This window comes from Pleurodeles waltl, chromosome 5, assembly GCF_031143425.1.
Source record: "Pleurodeles waltl isolate 20211129_DDA chromosome 5, aPleWal1.hap1.20221129, whole genome shotgun sequence".
Classification (NCBI taxonomy): Eukaryota; Metazoa; Chordata; class Amphibia; order Caudata; family Salamandridae; genus Pleurodeles; species Pleurodeles waltl.
Window position 1 is genome coordinate 683,490,410 of NC_090444.1, and position 21,777 is coordinate 683,512,186.

General features: G+C 41.8%; 1 protein-coding gene across 2 annotated transcripts in view; it reads left to right on the plus strand.

Annotated features, from left to right (window-relative positions):
* Nucleotides 1–21,777, plus strand: part of TMEM181 (transmembrane protein 181) — a 373,980-nt gene that overhangs the window by 148,189 nt on the left and 204,014 nt on the right. For both annotated transcript variants that reach the window (XM_069234585.1, XM_069234586.1), the window contains exons 2-3: nucleotides 14,998–15,101; nucleotides 21,277–21,332. In XM_069234585.1, the coding sequence (XP_069090686.1) occupies nucleotides 14,998–15,101; nucleotides 21,277–21,332 (160 nt within the window). The remainder of the gene's footprint in view (nucleotides 1–14,997; nucleotides 15,102–21,276; nucleotides 21,333–21,777) is intronic.

Consider the following 21,777-nt stretch of genomic DNA (forward strand, 5'->3'; position numbering starts at 1 on the left):
TCCTCTGATCTGACTGCCCCTTCGAGAGAATCCTCTGTCACAGCAACAGGGGAAGGTTCTCTACCCCAACCTGCAAGTCTCTATCTTCTTGTGTGGTGATTGAGTGGCAGCAGTTAACAGCTTTTGACCTTCTGCCCAAAGTCTGTAATGTTATCTTGGCAGCCAGGCATCCCTCCGCCGAAACGATATACGCCTGTAGTTGTAAGAAATTTGTTGCACGGTGCACAGACAAATATGTTGCCCCACCCACCACTCCCACCCTCCCATTATGCCCCTTTTTCTGAGGTTCTCTTGTTTATACTTTTTTGTTATGCTATGGGCAATCTCAAAAGTTACTTATCTGCTATCGCTGCATTGTTTAGGTTGCCTGATCAATTTTTCTTGTTTAAGTCTCCAATTGTGGAGAGGTTCCTTACAGGCCTTACTCTTATGTTTCCTCTATCTCCATTCATTATGCCCCAATGGGATTTGAATTTGTTTTTAACGTTTTTGATGTGCACTCCCTTTGAGCCTCGCCACAGCTGCCCTCTCAGAATTCTCACTTTGAAAACAGTCTTCCTTGTGGCCATTACATTTGCCCCGCAGGGTAAGTGAGCTGCAGGCATTGTCATCTAGGCCACCTTACCTTTCCCTCTACCCTGACAAAGTGGTGTTTCGCACTAGGGCTTCCTTTTTGCCAAAAATGGTCACGCTCTTTCATGTAGACCAATCCATCGCTTTGCCTACTTTTTAGGCACCCCCACATCCTTCTAAGGAGCATGAAAGACTCCACTGCCTGGACTCAAAAATAGCATTAGCATTCTACATTGATCATACCAAAGAGTTTTGGGTGGATGATCAACTCTGTCAGCTATGTGGGTGCAAAGCAATGCCAGGCAGTGGAGAAGCGGACCATCTCCCTATGGGTTGTACTCTATTAAACTCTGCTATGCACTGGCCAAGAAGAAACCACCTGGAGGGTTGCATGCTCATTCTACCATAGCAATTGCTGTGACCACTGCGTTAGCACGCGGAGTTCCAATCCGGCGCAGCACCACACAGTGTGCCATATAGGATTTATTTTACATGAATAATGTGAAAAAAATAATGCCAAATGCATTTTGGCTTATTTGCCCTCTGCTACAGACACAACCACAGAATTTTCACGAAACTTGTCTTGAAAGTAGTTTACTCTAGGCAGTGTCTTTACCAATTTCTCTAAATTAGCTGAATGGATTTACTCCAGGCAATCGAAAAAAGCTTTAGTTAGGTTTGAAATGTTAAGTTGGTTCAGTCCTCCGCAGATTGTCTGAGAACCTGAATTAAAAAATAAACTAATCTGATTGCATTAAGGATCTTTTTCTCCTGTCATCTATTTCTGGTCTGCTGACCCAAAGCTAGGTCTGTGGACAAAAAGCTCCTGATTTGCTCAGGACAACTCAGAAAATGTTGTTGCTGTCGCCATTACAGGATGCGGGTCCCGTCACGGGTCCCATAAAAGAAAAATGTGAGCTATAAACGGGCAGGTGAAGCATCCCTAACCTATAAAAACACCCCAGAGTAAAAATAAAGATATTTAGATCTTTCCTTAGGGTTTGTATACCTCGCGGAGGCCTGAGGTTCATGAACACAGACTAAGGGTCTGCAAAGCTGCAGCAAGGATCTCACGGACACAGTACATGGTCCCTGATGCAAGAGATTTAACAAGATCCATAAGTGTGCAAAAGCAAATCCTGCATGAGAGTCCACCATACATTAAACTTCAAAATAAATAACTGCCAGCCCATCTCTTGGATGGCCGAATGTTTTGCTCACTGGTTGCTGCCTGGGTGTAGGGGTTAAGAGGAGGTTGGGTGTGAAGGGCTCGGCCAAAGGTCCAGCCTATTGTGCAGTTCCAAGAAGTTTTTCCAATTTCATCAGCCCCCTCCCTCTCCTCCCCCCCCCCCCCCCCAAAAAAAAGTGCTGAGCCCTTTTTTTTGGCTATTTGGGATAGTTTGCACTTAGGCCTTCATAACTTTTTGTCCACATAAGCTATCCATACCAAATTTGCATCCTTTTTTTTCAACATCCTAGGGATTCTAAAGTTACCCAGTACTTGTGGGTTCCCCTGGAGGAGACCAAGAAATTAGCCAAAATACAGCGAAACTTTCGTTTTTTTTTAAACAAATTGGGGGAAAAAAGGGCTGCCTAAGAAGGCTTGTGGTTTTTTTCCCTGAAAATTGCATCAACAAAGGGTTTGCAAAAATCTCCATCTTCCCTGCTTTTACAAACAGGCAGACTTAAATCAGAAAACCACATTTTACAACACAATTTTGGCATTTCACTGGGACATAACGCATTTTTACTAATTTTTGTGCTTTCAGCCTCCTTCCAGTTAGTGACAGGAATGGTTGTGAAACCAATGCTGGATCCCGGAAAGCTAAACATTTCTGAAAAGTAGACAGAATTCTGAATTCAGCCAGGGGTCATTTGTGTAGATCCTACAAGGTTTTCCTTCAGAAAATAACAGCTGAAATAAAAAAGTATTGAAATTGAGGTAAAAAAAACAGCCATTTTTCTCCATGGTTTACTCCTTAACTTTTTCCTACGATGCCAGATTTTTTAAAGCAATATACCGTTACGTCTGCTGGACTCGTCTGGTTGCAGGGATATTTAGGGCTTGTAGGTTCCCTAGGTAAATCCCTGGGTACCCAGAGCCAATAAATGAGCTGCACCTTGCAATGGGTTTTCATTCTATACCGGGTATACAGCAATGTATTTGCTGAAATATAAAGAGTGAAAAAAATAGGTATCAAGAAAACATTTGTATTTCCAAAATGGGCACAAGATAAGGTGTTGAGAAGCAGTGGCACATCTCTGAATTCCGGGGTGCCCATACTAGCATGTGAATTACAGGGCATTTCTCAAATAGACGTCTTTTTTACACACTGGTTTACATTTGGAAGGAAAAAATTTAGAGAAAGACAAGGGGCAATAACACGTGTTCTGTTATTCGGTGTTCCCCCAAGTCTCCCGATTAAAAATGGTACCTCACTTGCATGGGTAGGCCTAATGCCCCCGACAGGAAACGCAACATGGACACATCACATTTTTACATTGAAAATTGACGTGTATTTTGGAAAGTGCCTAGCTGTGGATTTTGGCCTCTAGCTCAGCCGGCACTTAAGGAAACCTACCAAACCTATGCATTTTTTAAAACTAGACACCTAGGGGAATCAAAGATGGGGTGACTTATGGGGCTCTCGCCAGGTTCTCAGGTTCTGTTACCCAGAAACCTTTGCAAACCTCAATATTTGGAAAACAAAAAAATTCCTCGCATTTCGGTGATAGAAAGTTCTGGAATCTGAGAGGAGCCACAAATTTCCTTCCACCTAGCATTCCCCCAAGTCTCCCCATGGAAATAGTACCTTACTCGTGTGGGTAGGCCTAGTGCCCGCAACAGGAATAGATCACACAACGGTCAATGTTGGTCTTTACATGAGGGCAACTGTTGACCCTGGGGTGATCCATTGCTGACGCAGGCACTAGTTACAGACCAGCAAGACTGTCCTCATCACCTCCCTCATAATCACTGGAAGAGGAGTTATTGAATGGGACTCCTCTGACTGAAAAATCACTCACAGAGTCTGCACCATTGTCCTATCCCTCAGATGCTGTCTCAGTATCTGCAGTCCTAGTCTCTGATCCTATGTCAGAGCTGTCCTCTATAACCCGAGTGAGGGCTTGAGCAGCAGTCATCCAACGAGATGCCATCTCTGCTACTGGCTAAACTGTTGCTCTAAAACACTAGCCTACGTAGACAGTGACAACATTGCGTGCGTGTGTGTGCGTGTGTGTGCGTGTGTGTGCGTGTGTGCGTGTGTGCGTGTGTGTGCGTGTGTGCGTGTGCGTGTGTGTGTGCGTGTGTGCGTGTGTGCGTGCGTGTGTGCGTGTGTGCGCGTGTGTGTGTGTGTGTGTGTGTGTGTGTGATACGTGCAACAGTAGAGGTCACCTTACCTTCGCTTTTTCCCTCAATCAGCATGTTCTTTCAAGACACTCAAAAAACACCTTGTCACATACCAATCGTCACAGTCTTTAGCACCTCTAGCACCCAGTCCAACAATCATTATTGGTGCTCCCATTTCCATGACCACCTCCTCGGATTCCCTCACTGCCACCCAGCAAAAGTGCCCTTCATCTCCCCATAGCCCCCGCCCCCCTTGCACATACATTTCATTTGTATTATAGCGCAGGTAATGGCTGAATTTACTAATGTACTCAGCTATTTACATAAAATACAGATTTGCTCTTTGCAGTAGGCATATAAACCTTCTGCGCTACTTTATGGCATCAAAACTGCCACTAGACAAAAGTCTGATCCTTTTGTAGCAGAAACATAATCACAAGACTTACTTGACCTTTTTATTGCTGCCTAAAAGCTACAGTTGAAACACGTCAGTTGAAGTATGTCCATAGCATTGAAGACGCAAGCTGCAACTGCAGGACAACTGGTGGCGAATATTCATATATATCTTTTAAATGTGTTTCCGGTTTTCCTTGGGGCTGATCGCAGCCCCCATGGAAACCACACATGCATTGACAAAAGTGATATCTATCTATCTGATTTGGCCACCACTTAGGTCCCCTGGGCATCACCTCATTGAATTGATTTGGACCCGGGGAGAAAGCCCCCTCATGGAGTCCACAATTAGCAGGCCTTTACAAGGCGAACCCACCAGCTCTCTCAAGATAGTGCATGGGTCAGCATGAAAGCTGGTCCCCCCTCCCCCCAACCAACCATGTGTGCCTGAGCCACCCAGTAGTGGAAATCCCCCTGGCACCCCAACTGGAGACAGGCATGGGCAATGGGAGGTTCCTTGATCCCCTGGCGCAGTCACCATCCACCCTAACATTCCCAGGGGCATAATGTGGTTCCCTGTCATTGACTATGGGCAATTGCGGTAGAGGACATTACCAGCCCTTTTCTAGAGACCATAGTACCCCTGCCCAGGGTTGAGCCAACAGCTTAAAACCAATCCCATTTTGAGTTTGCCTGCACTTATAATTCTGATGCCACCTGTTTTCTGGCCAAACATGACTCTGCCTCCGCCACAGGCCTCAATCGTTCCCCGACCAGACAGGCCTCCCCTCTAATATTGCGAGCAATGTTATATGGCAAAAGCCACCAAATTTGGAAAGTTTAGGAAGTTTAGCCTTCTGTTCCTCTGCCAAAGTTTGAGCAGATCCATCAGTGAAAGAAGGGGGCCAAAGCAAATGAGTGGCCATAAATAAAATACTCAAACTAAAAACTTTGGCACTGTTTGATTAATCTGCATGAACTTTGGCGGTCAGCAACACAAGCCCAGCACAAGACTATCAGGTTTTATGCAGATTAGATTTGCTGAGGGGAGGAAAAGATAATGGTAAGGACCAAGAAGACCAGGCCCTGCGACCAACCCTCACTATGCGTGCTGAATGGCAGTATGCAGCAGGGATTTGTCTGCTGGAGGTGTTTGGCTGCACAGCTTGGGTAAAGGCCTTGCCCTGAGGCCAGCTCTGTCTGCAAACTTTCTGAATGCCTTATGTTCCAGACCTGCAGGACTTGAGTGCAGGACCTGTTATTTTACCAAGCCCTGTGACCAACCCCCGCTAAGTACGGCAGAACACCCTTATGTAGCAGCAGTTGACCGCCCATGGGGTTCAGGAGCCAAACTATCAAACCCCCTCCCACAAGGCACAGCGCGGAAGGGATACATATTAGGTAAATGCAGTTCATCATGTGAGGAGAACACTGTACTTCAGTGAAAACACAAATTAAAGGATAGTTGTGTTTCAGCGAACGCAAAATTGACAATGCCCTTAAATTCTCTAATTATGGTAGGCAATGCATAATGCACACTCGTGCATCCTTGGAGTTCATAACTAGGTTTTGATTGTGCCACTTCCGTGGGAGGTCCAGCTGGGGTTCACAAGCCTCTATGTGTTGACAAACCCTATCTTGGTATCCCAACCCGGCACATAATCCTACAAAGGCTCAAGAAATCCTTCTGTGGTTTTACAGACCCCAAGACAGGATTTGTGACTCCTTTACGTTTTTTTATTTATTTATTTATTTTTCAGGACATGCCAACGGAGCCACACATCTGTGGACAATCAGAAGCTTTGGGTCTGTAGTCCCAAAATGGATGACAGAAAAAGAACCCCCTCGTCCAATCAGATTTTATTATTTTCTAAATTTAGTACGCATAGTCTACAAACCCTTATTAACTGACTATCTGTAGAGGAATGATCCAGATATTTCACTTTTTACAAAGTGTTCTTTTAATGCCAGTTTCTCAGTGTGCTGGGTCAAACCATGCAAAGGCACTTCCTTGAGTTAAGTTCTGTTTCCACGACATGTTTGGTGTAACATCGTTCAGCATTTTTTCCTGAATAAGAGCGTAAGGATTCTTATAAGAGTTAAAGGGGGGAATGCTTTTTTTACTCCTCCATTCTTCTGTCACCGCTCTTTCCCTTCCTTACTTCGAAAGATTTGCACAAAACTTGCCATAACAAACCCAAATCGATTGAGCTTTTTTTTTTTTTGTAGAGAAAGTTTCACGCAGATTTGAAAATTTACCGAGCAGTGCCAAGGTTATTAGGCAAACTAAACATGCCTTTTCAGTGGAAGCGCTGACCGAATCATAACTACAGTCACTATCTCAGACTGTGTAATATATAAATAGGGATTTGGGTTTAACATTTCCGTCTGTACTTATCCATATTTATTTTTTGCCCATCTTTTTGGTATTTATCCATAATTATTTTGTATCTTGAGAATTTAAAAAGTTCTAAAATGGTATAATTCCACATTTATTTAATAGATAAGAATGCTCACATAATTTTTATGTCTTTCATGTTTCAGCAAATTAAGCGGCCAGATATAACAAAACACTATACCCATAGTTAAATATCAGCATTATATACATATATATGGAACGTATATTTGTATTTAAGGTAATCTCAGCCTATTTTTTAACTCTCCGTGTTGCTTACCTGCTCAGCTGTTAGCCAGGAATTCATGAAGAACAGCATTTAAAGTCGCTCACAAGAAGGACAATTGTCTGTATTTTTCTGTTTTTGAAAATAAATAAGGATGGGAAATGCATTGTTTTCTGTCTGTATTTATCTGTAAAAATGAATAAAAACTGAAAACTTGGGAGCCTTATATATAATGAAATTGGAAATGCAGAGTGTAATCTGCTAGAAGTGCCATTTTTGACTGTAGGGAGGGGCTATGACTTATCTGGCCCTTTTGTTTTCATCAGAAGGGCCGATTGATGGATTAGGGCTACGTGTGAGTCCCCAAGAGACACAAGTCAATAGCATTTATCTAGAGAATAAACATAGGAAAATCCACCCTGGAAAATTCACTCAAGACAAGATTTAAAAACAAACCATAAAGGTTTATTTAAAATTAAGACTCAGTACAGGAAGCAAAAGGCATTGGTTAGTCAATCTCATCAAATAATGCAAAATATAATTGGCTTCAGAATTAGACCTGTATTATCAATAGCCAGAACCGACTATTGTCTAGCACATGGGTACTCTTAAACATTTTCCCAGGGGCCAAAAAGTTTGGTCTGTGACGTGCCTGGGGGCCGCATTGATGCCAGGCTGTGGCGGTCAAGTGGGGTGGCTGGGGGAATTGGGGGCAAGGTAGGTTTAGGAGAAGCAAATTATGTACATCTAGTGGCTGAAATAAACAATGGAAAACTAGAAAACCAGGAATGAATTCCGGCTTACCCACTTTTCCAAACTGTGTGATCCTAGGCAATTGTTTAGTCTCACTTCACTCCTTTTTTTTGCATTATCACATTTAAGATGACCTCGAAATACATCATTCATGGTGTGCGCTGCACAAAACCTGCTTCTATGTTTGATTTAATAAACTATAATGTTGTTAATGTATGATAGGAACCCAGGCCACCCATAAAGTGCACATACCAAGTGACTGGCCTCTTCAGTTTACTATTAGTTGTGTTCTCAGGATAAGGGAAATAATTAATGTTTCAAAATAAATTGTACTAAGGCAAAAAGGTTCTGCATGTTAACTAAATACACTTTTTAATTTTGAAGAGACTGTCTTTAGTTTTACACTTGTGCTGCAAGATGTCTTTAAAAATGAAGACGTTTCTAAAGTTAAGTGCAGGAGTCCCTAGTTACTTCCTTTCTTTAACACCAATTAAGTTTGAAATAAATGATTGTGTGTGTATTTCATATTTTTGTTGTTAGTGCAGAATCGAGCAAACAGCTGCCAGTGCTCTTGTTGCCAAATGGGCCGCATGTAAAGGTCAGAGGGGCCGCATGAGGCCTGCGGGCCGTACTTTGAGTATCCATGGACTCTAGCACAAGGAAAATAGCAAGTAAAATGTCAAGGATGGCTCATTTCAAGGCAAGAGAAAATATTTGGGTGCAGACTGATAGACTAGCTTAAGTGTCTGCTATCCAAGGCCACCATGGAAAGGCTTAAGGAGGGTAGTAAGAGGTCTGACACAGGTGTCATTGCACACCTTACAGCCATTGTGGTATGACAAAGAAAGATTTATAGACCCTTTGATAAGACCGAGAACACATCACATGGTATCAATAACTTCTGTTGTATATCTACAGAATATGCTATACAATGCCTTACACAGAAAACAAAAGCACATTCAATAATAAAAACAGCGCCTCCGTTCAACCGAAGGAAGTGGCCTTCATTTGTATAGGTTTGTAAAACTAGTCCTCTCCAGAAACATCATGGACATAAATAATACATTTAAACAAATGTTACAGAGCAAACCAGTTCTTTGAGCTAACTTTGTTTCTTATATTTAATACATTCGTGAAGATCATATGTGAGACTCTTTTGCAGAGGTAGAGAAAGAGAAGAACATGATGCTGTAAGCAGGGTGCACTGCAATGAAAGTGAAAACACAAGTAGGCAAGTTGGCCCACTTTGACTAACTTAAGCATTTTGCTGTGGTAAAACCCGAATCAAACATGTCAATTGTGTCTCATTAGTCCCAATTAAAGCACAGAAATATTAATTGTAGCTTACGGTCACGAAAAGCCAAGCCTTGAGTGAGTAATAGTTGCCACGCCCCTCCCTAACCTGTCACTATGGTATGTGTGACCTACCTCATGCTATTTATTTTTTTTGTTTTATTAGCAGCAGTTCTAAAGAGATGTTTTTAAGCAGAACCAGATGCAAGCATCTTTCAGGGATATTAACTGAGCCACGTTTTTTGCTCCACTGTATTTTACACAGACAGCAAGTTAATAGAAAATAGGTTTATCCTGTGTTTACACTAGTGCAAAGTTTCTTTATTGAAAGGTAAGCGCTCATATGGTTGAAAGAAGTCTATAATGAGTTAGAAGCCAGACAAACTAGTTCATGGATTAAGAGAAGTAGTTGCAGCCAAAGGGCGCTCTCAGTGACTCATGGTCAGCCCCTCCTTATGGCCACAGGCACCGGGCTCTCTTCAGCGAGGCAGCTGTGCTGGTGCGTCACCACAGCATTGTGTTTTCAGATTAGCTAGAAACGTTTTCTTTGCTGGGGGCTAGGCGTAGGTAGGTCGTTGTGGCTCTTCTGCACATGCTGGCTAGGCCACAGAAAAGGGCGTGGCGTCAGCTTTGCAGAAAATTCAAGGTACTGCTTCTTTTAATGGGACCGGCTGAGCAGCGTCAGCAGGATGATTTTGTAGAGGGGCACACGGTTCCTGTTAGTGAGAGTTAAGTCCTTGCTGGAGTACTGGTAAACTCACAGTACTTTAGTTTTATTGCCACTGATGTTACTAAGAGGACAGTGCGGTGCTACGCATCGTTATGCACACACTCCACGCCCTCCCACCTTTACATCCACTGTATATTGTGAACATGCTTCGGTGCAAATGTTTTCGGGACCCTAACCAAAAGGAGGGCGTGCCACTTGGGCGCTGCCCTTCCACTAGTAACAAGGCCACTTTTGAGGCCTCGTGTTGTAGTCTTGTGGATTCTTGTCGTGCAGCTGTTAGACAGTTGCCTTTATCGCCCATAATGTAATGTCAGCCCTTGTGCAGATCTAGTATAGGTCAACAGTGTATAGGAGTATTTGTAAATAATGTCAGGCGGGATGGAGTGAAGTGTTTTTGTATCTAACTAAGGAGAACTCCAGTGTTCATTGTCATTTGCCAGCTCCATGTGACTCTCTGGCTATAGCACTTCCCAAAAATATAGGTTTTAGAGGGGTGTGCTTCAGTTAGACTTGCATCCTGCATTCATGGAAAGACTGGCTTACTGTCGTGTCAAAGAAAGTCGTGGCCCATGATCGCTCTTTCTTTACAATTTGGATAAGGGAGATGTAGAAAGCAAAGTAATCAAGTAGATACTTTGAGCTCTGACAGAGTGCTCTTGCTTATGTGCGCGTTTTCCTGGCAGCATCTGAAAGGTGCAGAAAGGGGTAATTGCCCTGACCAAACGGTGCAGCTGAGAAACGTAAACCTACTTGTTCTTACCTTTTTGTTTCTTCAAAAATGTGGTCCCTAAGCTCATGTCTCCCCATTTGAAAACGAATCGATGCGAGTATTTCACTTTTTTATATTGAGTGTTGCACCCTATTTGGGGGATGGGAGGAGGAGGTGGGGTGCAGAAGCGTATTTTCTGATGGGTAGCACGCAACAAAGTGTGGGGGGAGTGCTTGGTTGGCACGATTGTATTTTTTTGTGATACTGTGTAGGAACTGCTTTGGTGTTAAGGGTGGTGTGGTCAGGGAGATGTATTTAGCTGACAGCGAAAGCGCGAATCCCGCTTCGTCCTGTCCTCATTCCTCCACACGAGTTTTCAGCTCCCTGCTTTTTCTAGTTTACACGATGAGCCATCCTCTGGCCCTTCTAGATTACCTTTTGTAGTCAAATTCCACTTTTATTATTTGTTTGAAATGGCCTCCGGTGTTGTAATTACATTTCTCTGGCTTCCATTGTTTCGGCTAGGACTGCAGAATGGCATAGATTTAGTAGTTCTTGTTTGTTCTGTGATCCCTGCAAAAACAGTTTTATATATGTCTCCCAAGTTAACATTTATTACGATCTCCTCTGCCAGGCTCGTGTCAAATTGCCCTTCCCCACCCCTACTGACTCTTCTCTGACCTCTAGCAAGTGGCCTTTGTTCCAAAACAATAGTAGCCAAACAGGTATCATTTCCTGTTTAAGAAAACTCCAACGGCTGTCTCCCTGAATGACTGCTTTCACCCAGGAAAGTATGCTGTTGGGTCCGCTCGACACTGCAGCTGATGATCACCCTAGCAGAGCAGAGCCTTTGCCAGTCTACTTCACCCAAGAACTCTTTCTTACCTTGTGGCCATGTAGCAACATTTTAGGGAGAAAAAAAATCAAACCACCTCCTACTGCTTCATTGCTGGCTACAAAGTCTTGAGCTCGCCTCTCGAAATCATTAGCACTTGAGCCCGTGTGCTCACCCAGCAACTGCAGAGACTTCGCCCGCATCTTGTTTCTATCAGTACACTAGGTGGAGCTTAAATGTGACGACAGAACCTGGAGCTTCATCCCCAGAATCCACAGGTATTCGAGCCATCTTCGTCACCTAGAAACTTTTTTGAAAAAAAGGTAAAAACCTGGGGTATTGTTTGTACTACACCCTTTAAATGAAATGAGGGCGTGTCAAGCAATAACCTTTTCAGTCTATGGTTTTCAAAACTGGTGGTGAGTATATTCCACCAAGATTATGTGGGTTCAATCAATCAATCAAAAAAATGTATATAGCGCGATAATGGGACCTGTAATCCATTCCAGCTCCACCCTTGAAACGCCCCTTACTCAGTTGTCACTACATACAAATTTGCTCTCTTGATAAAAGCCTGCTCAAACAGAAGAGATCATGCACTTTCTGCATTTAGAGGCCTTTGCTGGCATCATGTGAAGGCTAGAGTATAATGTAGATCCTTTGTATTGCATTCAACTATGTGAGAGGTGGTGCTATAAGAGTGCAAGTTAAAGAACCATTTCTAATCTATATATATATGTTTGTGGAAACACCACGAGAGAGGGCTCCAAGGATAAGAGGGGTGGTTTATCCAGTCATCTGTGCCCCGGATGATTTTGATGAATAGCTAAGCTCTTAGCAGGCTGCGAGTTTCTCAACCGTAAAAACGATGATGCCAAAGGAGGGCCGGGATAGCAACATATGCCCATGTATCATTTTTATAAACACCTCTGCAGGGCGACATGGTATTCCACTGAGACGTTCACGAAATAGAAATATGAAATAATTTCTCATTCAGTTTTAGAAGACGAAGAAAAAAAAGTGTGCTTTTTTTGTCAATCATTCTTTTTTTTCCCCTCAAAAATAGATACGGCTTAAAAAAATAATCTCGGATCTACTAAAAACGAACATCTCACTTCACTAAAAATTGTGCTCCAGCTATCTTTTTACTAAATACCAAAAAAATCACCAGTTTAACTCATGTCGTTTCTGAAATGGCTACCCACCACAACATACTGCTCAATCAGAACTGCTGCCTCTCAAACTAGGCTGTAAACCTCACCCTAAAATCCCAAGCACGAAAAATGAAGACACCTGGAAGTTTCAGACGTCTCAGAACTAAGAACACACTAGCACATACTATCCTACTAACGAACATCGGCATAACCAATAAATCGGACCTTAGCAAGCATCCAGTTTCATTTGTTAAATATTTTTTGGGAAAGCATATGCATTATAGATTTAAAGTTTTTAAAAGTAAGAAAACAAACAATTGAAAGACTGACCCACCAGTCCTAGCAATGATATGCACTACTTATGCATTGGATGTGCATACTGACCAGTAAAAATATCCCCCCAACCCCCCGCCCAATATTCCGTCAAACCCCTGGCTGAAGTTCGTTGAACCATTTCCCCTTGCTGTATGCACTGAGGGTAAGAAGCAGAATGTAATGGGCAGTTTAATAGACAAGAGGATACAAATAACTCATCTATACCCTCTTGTGCATGTATAGAATTATTTATTTCTATTTTTAGTACATCAAGGTGGTGAGACTGTGTCTAGGCCAGACCATTTAAAAACATTAAAAAAAAAAAAATGAAAAGCAGTTTTGCTAGATTCATAACCGGGCACTCTCTAAAAATTTGGAACACACTTGACATCTGTCTGCATCTTTATGTAATCATCAAAAATGTTCTCGTAAAGAAACCCCGTGAATTTAATTACTTACTCAGAAAATTACTACGGTGTTAGCCATCCATTCCCAGCAATACTGTACTTTAACTGTAATCTTGTTTTGAAGCACCTGCTCCTTTTTGCCATTACATTCCTAATACCGTTTACGCATTAATCGTATTTAGACTCCTCCTACTATTGTAATCTTACAGGATCGTATAATTTACTTAGTGTATAGCTCTCAACTAATTTGTGTTTCTAGCCTTGCTACCTCTCTCAAAAATGTTGGCATAATTATGTTATAGAACTTCTTTACTGATTCACTGTTAACACTGCTTTTCGAACACGTGTCTATAGTGCTGTTTAGTACTCTACCGTATGTTTGGGTCCAGTATGCGCTCAATAAAATAAAATAAACCAAACTAAAGAAGACTGGGTGTGAATGTGAAGGAGTGTTCATGCTAGAGTCATTACTTTTGATTCATTCATTGTCTGCCCTCTTTCTATGGTTCACCATTGTATATAATGATGTGGCCCATCATGCGCACAGCCCTGTGCTCCCGACATACCCATCCCTGGATTTGCCTTTAGGAGCATCATCCGGTGCTCCCAAAGGGCACCTCCTGGTGTTTCCCTAGAGGTTCTTTCCCAGTACTCATGTGAAGCCACCTGTGCTCCCTTGCTGACACTTTCCTGTTCTCTGCTGATGCCCATTTCTATGTGGTTCTTGTTTCACGGTTACGTATGATCCTTGGTGTGTGTGTGTGCAGTGATGCTTTGGTTCATCTGCACAAGGGTGACGTTATGTCGCTTAGACATATAAGAGAGAGTGTGTTCGTTTGTGTGCATGTTTGATTTGTGCATGTGCACTTATAGGTTGTGTGCCTGTAGCATGCGCCTTACGAAAGGCAAAACTACTTGTTTTGCCAATGCTTCTTTCTTTTGTGCTCCCTGCTTAGAGTGTACATAGGCATGTTAAAAAATGAACGAAAATAAAAAAGCTTCATTTCGCTCCTTCCGACTTAACAAGACATCTACAAGGCCTGACATTTTGGCTTTTTCAATGCCTGTTTCACTTAGTGGATCCAGCCTCTGCAACACTTACCAACAAAATCCTTCCGTAACTTGAAATCCATCAGCACTAAGTTCGTAATGCTTTTTTAGTTAGTTAACTAAATGGAAGTGAATGTAATAGTGAGTTTATGTAGCACTTACTGCTGGTGTTTAAATCCTGGCCCGATGTAAGTGCTACGAAACTATGGCAGACCAAGGAACCAAAACAAGTTGGTGAAGTGATTTGCTTAGAGTCAGGTGTGGAAGGTTGGATTAGAATTCTGGACCCCCGGTTCCACGGCTGACAACGAAAAAACCTCTTCAACCAAAGACAGGCATGGCATGTGGCTCATATTGAGGCATGGTATTCTTTATGATGTCAACTTCTATGCATGAGAAATAATAACCGAAAACAGTTTTCCTAAGATGTGTAGCTGGCACATGTAGCTACAACTGGCCAGTCACTACTTTTAAGATGAAATAAGCTAATTCTCTGAACAGCTGTACACTTCCTGCTTCTGAGGCCCTTTGTTAACTCAGTCTTCCACTTTTTAAGCCAGTGGTGTCCAACGTAGTTCCTAGATGGCAGGATCCATGCAGATTGTCAGGATAGCCACAGAGTGTACATACATAAAATCTAAAGAAATCTCAGTTGTTACGTCGGTGGTTATCCTGAAGGTCTGGCGTTGATCTAATCTTCTGTAGCCTACGTTGGCCATCTATGGTTTAAACAAAATGCCTCTTAAAAGTTTGGTGCTCAGTGTCTTTAAGTGTCCTGTCGTTAATATTTTCTTTGATTTTGTTCTTTTCAGGTTGGCACCTATGCGACTTTACACACTTTCCAAGCGCCACTTTGTTCTAGTCTTCGTTGTGTTCTTCGTTTGCTTTGGTTTAACAGTCTTCATTGGCATTGCAGGTAGGAAATTATTGCAAATATAATTTCATTTTTTAAACATATTTTTTCTTTGTATGAGTTGCCTAATCAGGTCTCTTAAATGTTGGAAACTTTTAAGCCACCTTTTGTTGACAGTTGTTTCTCCTTCAAGACTGCATACAGAATGAGTTTCCTACTTGTGTCAATGCTGATGTCTTCCTTGAAATAAATGCACAAAATGTTATCAAACAATAAAAATCTCAATTCTAGATTATCCAAGACTTCCTTCAGTACATTTATTGACTTCCTTGGAAGTTGGCAACGGGAGGTCAAACCCCCGCTGTGAAATGCGTTGAAAGTTCTGCTTACAAGAAGTGATTCGATAGTAATGCTGTGCACTGTTGTCTCCAGTCCACCATCAGTGAGCAGCATTTGGCCAAGCCAACATTTTGCTGCTGAAGCAAGATTTATGTGGTTAATTTGTGGAAGATTCTGAATTCAGCTTTCACTGTTGATCGAGTATGACTTGCAAACCTGGGAGAAGTTTGAAAAGCGCGTAGAACTGCACGAACACACAAGCACAGTCTGAGGCAGACACTAAGACTGACGGCCAGACTGGAAAGGACACAGGGACATACTGAGATGCACATAGGTACAGACTGAGACGCATAGACTGACAGACCTGAGACAAACGCATACAAATGTTTATTGGCATAGACCTACAGCGGCAGACACAGAAGTACAGATGAGTAGTGACAAACACAGACTGAAATAGACACACGCGTACACACATTATGTAGCAAACAGTCACATTTGCACTTTGCAATAACAGCGAATATCTATACCAACAAAACATTTCTAGCCAAAGTTAAGGGTGTGTGAAGTTACTCTGTGGCAGTGATCGACGGACTTCAACCTTAAGAAGCTAATGAAAACAGGTTGTGGGCGTTACCTTTGTAACGATAAGGATCACCTGTATGTTACCAAGTGCCCAGGAATCAGGAAAGCTATCCCGGGACATTATGACAAGACTTGACGTTGTAGGGAATAGTTTGATTTTGCCTTAAAAAAATTCTGCAGGGCCCAAGGGCAGAGTTATTTAATGGACCAGGAGGGCAAACACTCTGACTAAGGACAGTAGTGAACTAAGGTGTCCTGCTAGGTCAGTAAATAGGTCAGTGAATTCAGTACCATTCAACTGATTATTTACTCTGTGTAGATACAGTAGCAGAGCAGTGTGATATGAATTGCTTTATGAATGATATTGTTACATATCAGATAAGGTTCCCTCAACTGTACATTATTATAGGATATCGGAAGTTACAAGGGTTTCTGTGACCATGTAAAGACATGCGGCTGCAGGCTAAGATCCTTTATTGGTCACGAAGTTCTGCAGTGGCTTAGAATATTCTTGATAATGGAAAGCCGAGGGGATATTTTATCTCACATATGTAAGCTTGCCAGTCTTGGGTTTTGGACCACAACAGTTGGCGTGCTGGAAATTGAGCCTAAACTGTCATTGTTAAAAGGTAAACTGCATGTCCTAGAATGCAACGTATTGCAAACTAAACATTTTCTGGGAGGAAATAAAGGATGTGGGGTTCCAAGCATGTTATGCTCTCCCAGTTGATGTTTTAAAAAAAAAAAAAAAAAAACACACATTTTATTAATATTTATATCCTACCAGCAATTTCATTACGTTACTACCAACAACCATGGCAGCCGAAAAAACGTGATGAATGAATGCTTGAATTAATCTCGGTCATTTTTAATTACTTGATCCACTTTCCATTTTGTGTTTTTTTTTTTTTTTTGTGTGTGCCCATTGTGCCACCCAAGACATCTAACCATAGGCAAATCGGACTTGGTCCTGCTCCAGGAGAAACAGTCCAGCTTGAATTGACAGACCAGGTCTCTTCCTGGGGGCATAACACAGGGTGTTGCAGCCATCGCGGTGCAGGGAAAGCCAACCCTTCAGGGACTCCCCACACCTTTATGGTAGCCCAATTTATCCTGAGATAATGAATACTTGTAATGTATAACAGACTAAGAAACACCTCTTCACCTTCTGCAGGGGGCTCCATCATTTTGCTTTACGTCACTGCCTGTTTCTCGTGGGATACAAGCAACCACTGCAATGCGATCAATAGAAAAGTTTATTAATTTGAAAAGAAGACCAGCAGACATAAACGACAGCTAGAGGTCCCAGCTGACCTTCAGACAACAGCTACTCCAGAACACTGTCGCAGTAACCCACTTCGATAGAGGGGAGCATTGCAAATTATCTGGAAGAATGTCAAAGAATGAGAAAACTCGAATGCATGCTACATATTGTTTAAAAATGGCTGCTACTCAAGATAGATCAAAAATATCACTTGTATATGTTACATTCACTGCATCCTAAAAGTTGCATATGAAGCAGCAGCTCCAGGAGCTCTGCTTGTGAACAATAATTGTTGAGGTCTCAAAACAGGGCATATATGCCAGATACTGGTAAGCAAAAAAGTGGACAGTTTCTGGCCATGACTGCTTCATGAAAAAATGTTAGAAATTGCTTGTGATTTTGAGCAGTGTTGTTGTTGCTTTTGTTTTGGATTGTGGTCCCGTATGCAAGACACTGCATTTTGTACCCTGTCTAAAGGGCATCTTGTGCGAAATGTCTGTGCTTGCAGTTAATTGCATAATCATTCTTATCGCCTTTATGCTGATTGTCAAACTCTGTTCATTCTCTTGTCAGCCTTGGCCAACCTTTGACAACTTGAGAGGATTAACATGTTATATTAGCTCTTTGTGCACTTGTTTAATTTAAGACCATTAACGTTAGCATAATGCAGTTTTCTCTAGCAGAGGCATATTGTGTTTGTTGTACAGTGCGACCATCATGAGAGTGTCTGTCACACTAGATCGTAGATAGCAAAAACCTTAAAGGAGAAAGGCACAGATATGCACGTTATGGCGCTTTTGTGTGTGTGTGGGGGGCATGGTTAACATATGTCGTTCCTAGTTTGCAGATGCTGAGTTTTGAATTGATCTTCGAAAGCATCAGACGTTATGAATCAATGTAGTTTTGTAATTTTAAGCTGTATTTATAAAGCGCTTACTACCCCTGATGAGACGTTGAAACGCGACTCCAAACCCAATAGTAGACTTTACTAGTTAGTAGAGTAGTAATAAGTGCTTTATTTTCCTCGTGCGTTAGTTGTATTAAGTTCGTGCTCTTCATTTCTTGTGTGTTTAGTTGGGTTTAGAGTAGGCATAGAATGATAAAAATGGATTAGAAAAGATGGTTTATTAAGTTGTTTTTGTGATTAGTGGTTGTGTGCTACTGTTAGTTGAGTGAACTAGCTGAAAAGACGGGGGCATTTGAGAAGGATGTTTGGGAGTTCATAGTGGTCACAAAGGTTTGGGATGAGTGGAACTCTGCACCTATGCGATAGGACGAATTATCATAAATATTTGTATCAACAAAGTGCTGATTTGCTGTTTGTGTGGCTCAAGGGCCAAAAATAAAATGGGAAAAAGTGCACCCATTGCTGTTTATCATGCTGCAGTGTAGTGGTGTATTAGCAGGCAATAGTGGTGCCCTAATAATTATTTTTTTGCACAGTAATTGTTTGAAGGACAGCAAAACATATCAAGTCATTGCTTAATGTGAAAGACTCATAGCCAGAACCGATATTTCTTTGACGGTCTGTGTCTTGCACGAAATGCTGATGTGTAATTAGGTAGAAAGACATTTTATTAGTTGGCATTATGGATGCAGAACACACAAATCATGAAGTATATTATATCCGAATAGGGCATGAATATTGAGCAATGGTAAAACAACACGAATATTTGTCTATACACAAATAGCCAATCCAAGATAAAAACAAATGTCTGGAAGTTAATTCCAAAAGGGAGCATTCACCGTTTGGTTCCCATCAGACAAAAAAAAGAAGCTCATCACCAGGACTTGGAGAATGCAAGGCAAAGTTCATCCTGGTGTGAAGAGGTAAAGGTATACAGCTCGAAAGTGACCTAATGTAGAAAATAAACCCATCTAGTTGGACTGCATTAAAGAAGATGCACTGATCTCCTGATTATCTCTTCTCATCCCTTCACTTTTAGCCATATTTCCTCATGCTACTTGGCCTTGCTTGCTACTTGACGCAGCATTACGTTTAGGTTTTAAATAGGTTTTTAGTGTTCTGTTGTAGCCTTTGGTCTATGGATGAGAATGTTTTATGCTAAAAAGGGGGTCCATACAGAACTCTAGCTTTCTCCAAATGCATGGTCTCCCTTTGGAAACATAAGCGTGTAAGGTGCTGGGCGGCTGACAGTGGGACACTGTATTGGGCAGAAAAGATAGAATCCTTATTGAAGAGAAAAAGGCTTTAGCATAGATGCAGGCTAGATGATATATCCATCCCTTGTCCACTTGCCAGAAAGAAGCATCTGAATTTGGGGGTATAGTGGGTGGGCATGCGCAAGCACACACTGCTCTGGTGTCCACTTCTGCAGGAGCTGTCAGGGCAACAGAGAATACCTATCCCACAACTTTTTAGAAGTGTGTTTTTTGTTGTTAAAGATTCCAGTGCAGTGCTGGTTTGAATTTTTGTTGGAATACATGGAACATTTAAAGGCGAGCACAGAATATAATCTCCTCAGTTCATGTTAAAATAACTGATCTTTACTGTGTTTTAAGGCACCAGAAGAAAGTGAATCTGTAATTCTGAAACAAATTTAATCTCTAATCCCAAGAACCCTTCACAGAACATCTACTGCACTTGGGCACTACCAGCCTGGTACTGTCTCTCTCTACTTCAGAGAACTGGAAACTATTCCTTCCTGAAAGTGACTTCAGAGTTGCAGTTCAAGCACTGGTACTTATGCATCTGTGTGATGGCGATGCCCTGGTACACGACCTCCCAGACTTCACACACTGCCCTCCATAAGGGCATCCTACAGGCTGCAGCATGCATCATCATTAAGGCCCAAAGGAGACTGCATCACCCCCACCATGATGGAACGCCACTGGCTCCCCTTGCAAGCTCGCATCATCTTCTTAACAATCTGTAGCCTCTTCAGTAATTGCTGCCCACACCCCTGGCACTCATTCTGACAAGCTTGTCATCTCTGGCAGCTATAAGTACACCAGCAGCTAAGACATCATCAGACTGGAGATGAAGAAGTGCAAAGGCCTTCTTTGTCTGTGCATCTGGGATCTCGAATGATATCCCTGTATCACAACTGCCCCAATCGAGGAAAGAGCTGAATACTCATGTCTTTGAAGAACACTATATTGTGATACAGCAACACTCCATAAAAATCCTACCCCTGCTGTGACATATTGACTCTCTCTTTGCCTTTGACTCGTACAACGTCTTACTGTCTTTCGGCTGGGCTTGTTCTACATATACAATACATACATCCCTTTACATGGAACAGCTTTTAAACTGGTTTCATGCAAACTAAAACCTCACCTCACTGGGGCCTCACACACTGGAAATATCTGTTGTAGTAAGAACATCTGCTTCATTGGGTTTTTAGAATCCTTTAATCTTTGCTCTCTTGGAAATGGGCAATAGCCGGAAGATTTGAGATATTGCATTTTTGAAAACGACTTCAGCACAGAGGCTATAGAAACTGAATGATATAAGCACAGGTGGAACACTAATGCTGAATAATAGCAGGGGTATGACTGCAGCATCCTTAAAAGACAGATTTTTTTCTGTATCATAAAGTTTATTTAGCTGCTTACTGGCCCAGTAACAGTGATTGATATTTCACCTATTGTACTGAATTTTAAACTGGTCTTGTTGGCATAGGATCTGGCATTGCCATTTTCTTTTATTCAGACACTAGAAATTCCCTGTCTATGGTGCGTATATTGTTCTACTGCTCCTGCAAGGTTTTAACCATTGTTTGCTTTTGTTTTGTTTTTACACTCTTGCAGACTTTTTAAAATGCTTTATTCAGAACAAGATACAACCCAGACAAATTGCCTTTCACTAGGCTTGCTATTTCTTGCCTTTATCTGTATTAAATCCAAAGTATGAGCCAAAAGTCTGAATGGAACTCGGGTAACTTACTCTGATTGCCCTTTCAAAGAAACGGTAAAATTGAGAACTAGTATGAGGACTTACAGTGGCCATGTAACATGTACACATTAATAACTTTTCGTTAAATGTTACTGGAGTCATCTAATGCATACTCTGTTAATTTTCTCTTGCAGGCCCTAAAGTGATTGAGAGTTCAATTCTGCAAATAGATACTAACACCAGTACACAGGTAAGAGATACTAGCAATCTGTTGTATGCTAAGTGCACCCTGATTAGCTATGGATCACATTGTCATTAAGGTCTAAGTTTTGAAAGCAGATTTGTTGATAGGACCTGCTGCTCACAATATCCTTTAAGTGGATAGTTAGTGCATCCCATTCAGCCGTTAGCTTGAAACTTTAGCAATCATGCCTTCCTCAGCCTATTTCAGTATTTTATCTGGCACCTAATGTTGGCTGTTAAAGTGTATCCTTCTATCTGCCTTGACTTGAGCACTTGCATTGAAATCCATGAAGGGACTAATGTACAATTATACACTTTCCTATCTGCTCCATTTGGTTCATCCTGTGTGTCTCACTGTAATATGCTAATCCTGCAGCTATTGACATAATAAAACCACACCTAGTGCATTGGCCAGTGCTTGTTTGAGGTTTGACTGCAGTAGTGCTTTTTTA